We start from the raw sequence: 10201 nt of genomic DNA on the forward strand, positions 1-10201 counted from the left end.
AGAACTTAACATTAATATTAATTATATACTTGATTATTTGAGATATACATGTGTATATACATATATATATATATATATATATATATATATATATATATATATATATATATATATATATATATATACTTACATGTGTGTTTTCTCTCTCCTCTTTTTCTTTTTTTTACTTTAGATTCAGGCGTACTTTATTCACTATATTTCCAGGAATTCAATATGCTATAGTCGGCAAAAGTAATAATTGTATGTTATTAACATTTATACTGTGGTCATTATGTGTACTTTATTTTTATTCATAGATTTCTACTACTTAATTACTCATCTATTTTAATATGCATTTTTGAAGATAGGTAAATCTGGAGGAATGGAGGAGGGGAGAGGGGGTGAAAGAGTAACATGTTCTGCTGATTAAGGCTTTAATTTCCCTAAACCATAATAATAATATTGTAAAAGTGAAGAACTGTTGTGATTAATATAATTACGACAACATTACACAGAATAAAATTAACTTTTTTTCAGGTGATAAATCGTATAAAGAAGAAAAAATATATATCATTTTAGATAAATGTTTCTGTAATTAAATCGCCAGTTCAAAACAAGAATAAACTATTCAAAATATTATTTTTTTGTCTCATAGCAGCAGCGATTTCTTTTAACATGAAATTATACATACTAATAAAGTCGTCGTAAAGTAAAACTAAAATCTATATTTATATCGAAAATAGATGAGATAGGTAGATAGATAATAGCTAGAATTATTGGACTAAACGACTACACATCAGAGTGAGAATGAATCTGAATTTGCTTATTAAATATAAATCGTATTAAAACTATTTATTAATCAGTGTTTAAGTATAATGAGAAGAATTTACTGGACTCGACAACCCCTAATAGACTGCATTTCAACCTTATGTTTTCTACACGTGTGGATCAGATTTCAAGTACGATAATATAGTTTCTCCATTCATTTCGAAGGTCTAACAAACCCAATGACCATTGACCGTTGAATAATTGACACCGTTTTTATACCTTAAAGAGCAAAAAATAAATAATGCATACCTATAAAGTTAGTTAGCTCTATCTGTCTATCTACCTATCTATTTATCTATCTATCTATCTATCTATCTATCTATCTATCTATCTATCTATCTATCATTTTTCTATCTATCGATAAATAATGTTACACCACACACCTGTAACTTATCGAATTCAGCTTCTCGGATTTCTAGTCTTCTCTCTATTTTCCACTTCAACTTTATATATGATAGAGATTAGACAGATGATAGATAGATAGATAGATAGATAGATAGATAGATAGATAGATAGATAGATAGATAGATAGATAGATAGATAGATAGATAGATAGATAGATAGATAGATAGATAGATAGATAGATAGAACAAAAAATGATAGATAGATAGATAGATAGATAGATAGATAGATAGATAGATAGATAGATAGATAGATAGATAGATAGACATCCATACATACTTACTTACATGACAACATAAAACCACTGGTTCTATCTGCAGCTCGAGATATTATTGTAATTGAGTAGTAGGAAATTGCAGGATTAACATTCTTGTAGAATTTTTAATTTTGCCTCCAACTCTGCCATTGTGGACATCAGATCAGTAAAAGCACAAGGACAGTCTCTTGTGAGATTTTTTTCCCCCAAGTAGTCAAGGTTACAGTTTTCCTTATAACGAGGTTTAGAAGGGCAGCTCAGATGAATGTAACTTATACAGAGATCCTCACAGTACAAAATTGAGCTATTCCTACCATAACCTTTATATTATATTTTTGCATAGCTACCAACACCAGCTGCCTCCCCCAGCCTCTAGCCAAGTATTGGGATGTTTAGTTCCAACACTGGAGTGCAGCTTGTTTCTTGTCAGTATATGTTTAAATATTGTTTTTATATTTTTAATTTTCTTTGAAATATATAATAATAGAATTGATAATTAACCCCAACATCTACAAACCAAGTGCAGAAGCTCTAATTAGGCCTGTAAGGTGAAAATAGCTGCTGGACTAGTTCTTTCATAGAACGGGAGACTGGACTGTGCTATATGAAACTGACAAATCCTGCCACTCCATGCTTTACTCACAAGTTCTATGCCATGTTGGTATATAGCATATGTCCACTATATACATGACTAATAATTCAATGTTGGAGGGAAGATCTAGTAACAGATGAATGCAGAATTCTCAATGTCCTTTAGGAAAGTAGAAGAGGATGGGGAGCCCCATGTTATTTACTTCCCTACTGATTGATATGTAAATCCTGCTTCATTCCTTGTTTGCAGGCTCTCTAGCGCCTTAACTGAACGGCTCACCTTTCAATGCAGCGGGCAAACAAACTCCTAGCTTACCCGACATGGGACAAAATGAAAATAAGTTGATTTAATGACAACCAAATCTTTTGTAAGGAGGATAAGTAGATGTACAAAATAATCATTCCATCAATTACAGCCAAGCCAACACTATGTCCTCGGATTTAAATCACAAAGATGCTCTAATTTTATTCTGCTACTGCTACTTACAAGCACCCATGGATCACACACACAACGATATATAGATAGACAGACAGACAGACAGATAGATAGATAGATAGATAGATAGATAGATAGATAGATAGATAGATAGATAGATAGATAGATAGATAGATAGATAGATAGATAGATAGATATGAGATAGATCAGCTAAAAACAATCACACAAAATACACATTTGTATAATATATATATATATATATATTTATATATATATATATATATATATATATATATATATATATATATATATATATATATATATATATGTAAATGATAGATAGATAGATAGATAGATAGATAGATAGATAGATAGATAGATAGATAGATAGATAGATAGATAGATAGATAGATAGATAGATAGATAGATAGATAGATGGATGGATGAATAGATAGATGGATGGATGAATAGATAGATAGATGGATGGATGAATAGATAGATAGATAGATAGATAGATAGATAGATAGATAGATAGATAGATAGATAGATAGATAGATAGATAGATAGATAGATAGATAGATAGATAGATAGATGATAGATAAAGTCCAAATACAATGTCAGCCGCACAGCCTTGTAAATCGTAGGTGGGTGCCGACCTGCCCAGGTCAGGGCTAACAGACCTGCTGTAGTATAATCCAAAAATCAGGCAGCACTCCAAGGTATAAGCAAGGTAGAAAAAGGTGCTTTATTGGTCCATATACACACGACGTTTCAGCTGAACAAGTGAGAGATACCTTGGAGTGCTGCCTGATTTTTGGATTCTAGATAGATAGATAGATAGATTAGATAGATAGATAGATAGATAGATAGATAGATAGATAGATAGATAGATAGATAGATAGATAGATAGATAGATAGATAGATAGATAGATAGATAGAGATAAATATTACGTTCTCCAGAAGATGCTAAAATCATTCCAAATGTGTTCATTTTATTTTAGAAATAGCATGTACATATCATTTCTCTCTGCGCAGACCCACACAAATAATCGCTTTCTGCACAGCGTCAGATATAGTCTCAGATAATAAAGGCTAACGTAATTTAGTTGTATTTTTTTTCATTTATAGAATTTCATCAAAGTAACAGAGAAAACTTTATGAAAGGAATCTATCAATAAGGACAAAGAAATAATGATATCATGAAAGAATCATACACCTGTTTAATAATAAATTGGTGTCACATAAATCCAATGGGTTCAGCGAGGTCTCATAAATTATCCCTGTGCATGAATACAATATAACAGTTTAACAAGCGATATAAAAGGACAGACTGGAGAATAAATCAGAATTCAGTTCTACATAGTTATCTATGTCAAAAACATAATGTATTCATTCTCTTTGCTATTGAATACGTTTTAAAGTTAGGATCTGGCAAGCAAACAATTAAAAAGTGACACCCATAAATAACTGTACGGGTCCATGAGTATCTCCAGGTCCATTCAAATTCAACAGAACTGTTCATTATTGGTGCGGTTATATCACTTTATTCAGATTTTAGAAGAGAAATCAGATTACGTCTCTCAATGCAAAAGAAAAATAATATTCATATATAAAATAAAAAATAAATAACTGCATTTTTGAAATGAGCAAAATCTTAAGGAATTTGATTTGTGTGATCTACATCTAAAGAAGTCAGAATCCCATATAGTTCTGATCTGGCAACTAAATGGGTGTCAAATATTTTAATACTTAAAAAAAAATCTGTTTTGATTTTTTTTTACAACCAAATTTACAGGCTACTAAAAACTAAATATTCCAAATAGTCCAACAGAGAGAAAGTTAAAATGTCACAAGGAACTTAAAAAATAAAATGAAATCGCTCTTCAGTTCAATAGCGGGTTGAATGGATTAACCCCCCAAATCATCAATCAGTGTAGCCCTATGTACAAGCAGGTAACGTGTGAAGGTAGTTTGAAGTCCTTTCCATCTGACATTTTGAGTACCATCCATCCAGATTAATAACTATCTCCTCTATCCTTCCCCTTCTCTTTTTGGATTGCTCAGCGAAACCCTCTTATAAATCCATCCCCCCTAAAGTACTGCAGTTTTTTTTCTTTTTTTCCATCTTTTTTTTTTTTTTTTTTTTAAGAGAGGAGAAGGGTTGCCTGGGGACAGAGGGACCTGGGTTTTATTCACCATGTCCTACCATATAGTAAGGTAGAGCAGGACATGGCTGTACCATAGTCAGTACTAGAAGTATTTAGGTGAGAAAGGTTGGTGACCTGGCTCTGGAGACTTGATGGGCTGCTGGAGTGCTGACCCATATCTGGAGACTGGCCTGCACTGTTTGTTTGGTGGCTTTGATGTTGCCCCAAGCCATTGGTGGTAACTGTGAGAGCTGTTGCTGACTGCTGTTGATGGTTCTGAAGAGCAGTTGTTGGGGTATTGGAGCTTGCCTGGCATGGCTTGCCATCCTTAACCAACACTGGAACTGCTACCCGTCTTGGAGACTGCTGCTGACAAGAACTGTTGTCCTGTTGCATCTGCTGCTGTGCTGCTTTGTCTTTAGCTTGTCTCTTCATCTTGTAGCGGTGGTTCTGGAACCAGATCTTCACCTGGGTTGGAGTCAAATGGATCATACTGGCCAAGTGTTCCCTCTCTGGAGCAGATAGGTATTTTTGTTGTTTGAATCTCCTTTCCAGCTCGTAAACTTGGGCCTGAGAAAACAATACCCTACGTTTTCTTCTTGGGGTGCTCTGAAGTTGGGCCATACCCTTACCCACATCTCCTAATGACCCCATATTGCCAAGTCCTCCCATATTCATTCCATTGGAGGGACCCATGAAACGGGAGACTAAAAATGAAAATAGCAAGATACAAGATGAGAATTGTACAGATAAAAATCCTAGATGCAGCATTAGCATGTTGCAATACACACACACACACACACACACACACACACACACATATATATATATATGTGTGTGTGTGTGTAATAATAATAATTTATTATTATGCATTTTGTATGCATGTACATATATATATATATATATATATATATATACATACAAACACACACACACACACACGTATATCTATCTATATATACATCTATATATATATATATGTATATATATATGTATATATATATATATATATATATATGTATAGCTATATATCTATATGTATATATATATATATATATATATATATATATATATATATATATATTCACCACAGTTGCCAGAAGGAATCGCAAGGGCATAAAGTTTTCTAGACGACTATATATTAGGGTCTCAGCACACTGGATTCAATGTACCAACATTCATAAATGTTTATTTGTTCTACTATTGTAAATATTTAGCTTATTTTTTGCTATACTCAAATTTCACTTTATATATTCACTATAGAAGAAAAGAGAGAACGAATGGACGTGTCCTTCTGTAAACTCTTCATCAGAAAGAAACAAGTAAACATAGTAACATACATAAACATGGCAAGACCTGATATAGATATACTTACAAGCACCCATAGATCGCACACAAATATAGTTACATATTGTGTGATATATCATATGTGTATAAATAGATACTATAGTGTTATCTAATATATATATATATATATATATATATATATATATATATATATATATATATATATATATATATATATATGTGTGTGTGTGCGTGTGTGTGTATGTGTGTATATATATACATATATATATATATATATATATATATATATATATATATAATCGTTATATTTAGGTGTATAAATATGTGTCATATAAACAGTGTTAATACTTACTTGTAGAAAATCTTGGATCCGGGTTGGTTCCATACCATCCAGTAGCTGAACTATTCCTCATAGTCTCCTGATAAGGTGGCAGCTCACTCATATTGCCCAAGTTGCCCAGGTTGCCGTTGCAGTAGCCCCCCATGGCGGTGTGGGAGAGCTGGGGAACCCCTGCAGCTGTCATGTGGTAGGCAGCACTGACTGGTCCATTGTGGCCCATGGCATGTTGCTGCATAGTAGGCTGAGATTGCCTGTAGGCAGCCAGGGGAGCCCCTAAGCCAGTACCCTCCATAGCCACCTTCTTGTAGCTCTCCTCCAGAGGACTCAAGATATCAGACACTGAGAAGGGAGTAGTGTGCTTGGGACTCATCGACATGTTTCTGAGGCTGGCAGAAAAAAAGAAAGAGATCTCTCCCTCTCTCTCCCTCTTTTTTTTTTCCTTTTTTTTTTTTTTTTTTTTTTTGCCAAATCTTGTGGTGCTGTTGCCGTAGCGCCGGGGCTCTTGTTGGGTGTACACGTAAAGTCCGCCTTAATTGGGCTGAGTGCAGCTCAGAGGTTTCTTTGCGTTTGTTTTAGGCAGTAGCCAGGTTTTAGGCAGCAGAGGCGGAGCCAGGACTGAGCCCAGACAATACAGCCTGAGCCTGCGTTTATAATGAGCTCACACATGCTGATCACAAGGTAATCTGAATAATAATGATAACACCTTATATACCCGAGAGCTGGACTTATCTATCAATAAATACAATCATACACATTCAGCTCTGCTTCATATCATAGCCACCTTTACCTGGGCAGAGTCATCATGCCTCCGTCTATAGATAAAATCAATGTATATCTATCTATCTATCTATCTATCTATCTATCTATCTATCTATCTATCTATCTATCTATCTATCTATCTATCTATCTATCCATCCATCCATCCATCCATCCATCTATCTATCTATCTATCTATCTATCTATCTATCTATCTATCTATCTATCTATCTATCTATTCAGTCTATTTATCTGTATTACATCTATATTTATGTCTGTCATGTACCTATACCTATTTGAGTTATCTATCTATCTATCTATCTATCTATCTATCTATCTATCTATCTATCTATCTATCTATCTATCTATCTATCTATCTATCTATCTATCTATCTATCTATCTATCTATCTATCTATCTATCTATCTATCTATCTATCTATCTATCTATCCTGAGTACAAAAAAAAACACAGATTGAGCATCTGATGTTGATTTTTAAGATTTCCCCAAATCCCAGTGTTTTGTATTAACAGATATGTGCGTGAGTTTTCTCGGCAGGTTAAATAATTGTGTTCTCTAATGATATGTACGGTAAAAACCGAGGGGTGACTTTTTCTGTATTATGTGTTGGGTGCATTTTTTAACAATATCTGCATCCTATCTATCTATCTATCTATCTATCTATCTATCTATCTATCTATCTATCTATCTATCTATCTATCTATCTATCTATCTATCTATCTATCTATCTATCTATCTATCTATCTATCTATCTCACATCTTCAGTCTGTACTGCTACCACGAATTCCCTTTGAATGAATTGGAAGCGAGATATATTGGTATAGGTCACATCGTCTGGATGTAATCTAATAAAATCTCATATTAAGAGCTGCACAGTAGAGGTGGTGCAGTTAACCCAATGACTTTGGAGCATTTTAGAAGTATTTAGTAATTGCTCTTGTGAATGTGTTTATACTATGCTGGCTCATACTTAAAAATGCAAAAGTGCACTTGGTACCCAGGAATAACTAAATATCTTTGTCTAGAGTGCTGGTATAAATGGCCGGCTGCTTTGTGCTGCTGCTGCTGCATATTACTACATGAGGATCATTGGCTTCAATTGGGAAGCTCTTGTTCACCACTAGGCAAGGAACCGCTTAGGGGAAAGTGGGGTTTTCTCTATCACATCCCTCAAGTACAACCCCAGGATTGATTGTGCTTCAAATCACTGCAAGAGGTGAGCTTTCCACACAAATACTTTATGACGATGATGATGATGTTGTTGCCCTCCTCCGAGCCCATCAATCAGGTGGAAAGCGACCTCCTATGTACTGATGTAGCAGAGCTGAGTTTGTCAGACGTACAGAGCCATGTTTTAAATTTGGCACAACTTATCAATTGCTATGAGTGATCTGAACGTTATGCAGATAAACTTACAGCATAATCACAAAGGATGCAGCTTCAAAGAGATAAATGACAACATCAACTCTGCTACATCCACACCACAACTGCAACATACATACAATGTGCATATAAAGAATGTATATTGCACAAGTCCATCAAGCAACTGAGAGATTCATTGTACATTTCTAACGTGGCAATCTTTTTATCCAAAATAACTTTATTTGACCTCTACTGGGTTCAATAACATTTTATGTTACCCTCATCTTTTAACACATTGTATTTTTACGCGTGTTTTTAAATAGCACTAAACATCTTTGGAGCAAATATCATAACGAAGCACAATATAGAAAAATGTTCTGTAATTGATTCTTATTAACATAGTGTGTAATATTTCCAGGCTGTAAGGAGGAATACAAGAATAAGTGAGATAAGATCACTGTAGTAAAATATCTATCTATCTATCTATCTATCTATCTATCTATCTATCTATCTATCTATCTATCTATCTATCTATCTATCTATCTATCTATCTATCTTTCTATCTGTAAATACTTCATAAATTACCTATCTTTTTGTTATTTGTTATGTCAGCTATTTTCTGTGCCTCAAGTTTGCTAGTTTGTTGTAAATCAAGGAATGATATAAATATACTTTGAATTGTCAGCTATAGTATGATGTGTCTGCAGATATCATTGTCCCTGGTCAGGGAGGTGATTCTCGAGAAGAAATGCTGAAAGGATGTGGCAATGCCCTTGTAGCCTCAGCCTCTCCAGCCCTTCTCTCCTTCTCTGTTGTCATGTGTAAGTGAGTTATGGGGATTTCTCTAAGGAGCGCTCATTGCTACAAGTCCTCCTGTGTTTCTACTGTATGCAGGTACTTCTTAGTCTAAGATACATAGAGAAGACACGGGTATATTGGTAAACTGAATCTATCTATCTATCTATCTATCTATCTATCTATCTATCTATCTATCTATCTATCTATCTATCTATCTATCTATCTATCTATCTATCTATCTATCTATCTATCTATCTATCTATCTATCTATTCATTCACATATTCTATCTATCCTACATTTTATTATGCAATACTCACATAACCGCTTTTTTTATCTTACTATTATTTACTGTATATTATACCCTATAATCGTGTCCACGCTCATTTATTTATTTTTATTATCTAATTAGAGACGTACTGTGCTATACACTATATAACTCTCTGTCTATCTAATATCTTTCGTCTATCTTTCATTATTTTTTTTTCTTACTTTCTTTCCTTCTTTCTGTCATTCAATCTAATATCTATCTATCTATCTATCTATCTATCTATCTATCTATCTATCTATCTATCTATCTATCTATCTATCTATCTATCTATCTATCTATCTATCTATCTATCTATCTATCTATCTACCTATCACACATATAAATAGACGATTTTATGTATTATATATAACCCACCTTCCATTAAAGTATGTTTTGTTTAAAAACATTACACTATCAATTTTGCCATATTATCTTTACAACTCTGCAAGTGAAATACCATAGAACTACTGAATGATGAGGTATATGAGGATGCGGCCAACTCCTCCTTACAACGATCATGTCGATATACCAATAATAAATTCATTTCCATCTTGCATTTACAGACGAAAATTGCTTATTACTTTTATCTTTGTATTTTATTTGAAGGGGAGAAGTGATGAAAACTGGATTACAATGATAAAATATGCAAGAAGAGAAGTCTTTGTTATCT

The 10201-nt window shown here is 33.5% G+C and overlaps 1 protein-coding gene across 1 annotated transcript; it reads right to left on the reverse strand.

The window, feature by feature from the left end:
- Window positions 1-3689: 3689 nt before the first annotated feature.
- Window positions 3690-7063, reverse strand: NKX2-1 (NK2 homeobox 1). The gene is made up of 2 exons (XM_075844896.1): window positions 6300-7063; window positions 3690-5346 (listed from the first exon to the last, which is right to left on the reverse strand). The coding sequence occupies exons 1-2, from the start codon at window positions 6661-6663 to the stop codon at window positions 4685-4687; spliced, it is 1026 nt and encodes a 341-aa protein (XP_075701011.1). The 5' UTR covers window positions 6664-7063; the 3' UTR covers window positions 3690-4684.
- Window positions 7064-10201: the final 3138 nt, after the last annotated feature.

Source organism: Rhinoderma darwinii, chromosome 12 (genome assembly GCF_050947455.1).
Source record: "Rhinoderma darwinii isolate aRhiDar2 chromosome 12, aRhiDar2.hap1, whole genome shotgun sequence".
Taxonomy (NCBI): domain Eukaryota; kingdom Metazoa; phylum Chordata; class Amphibia; order Anura; family Rhinodermatidae; genus Rhinoderma; species Rhinoderma darwinii.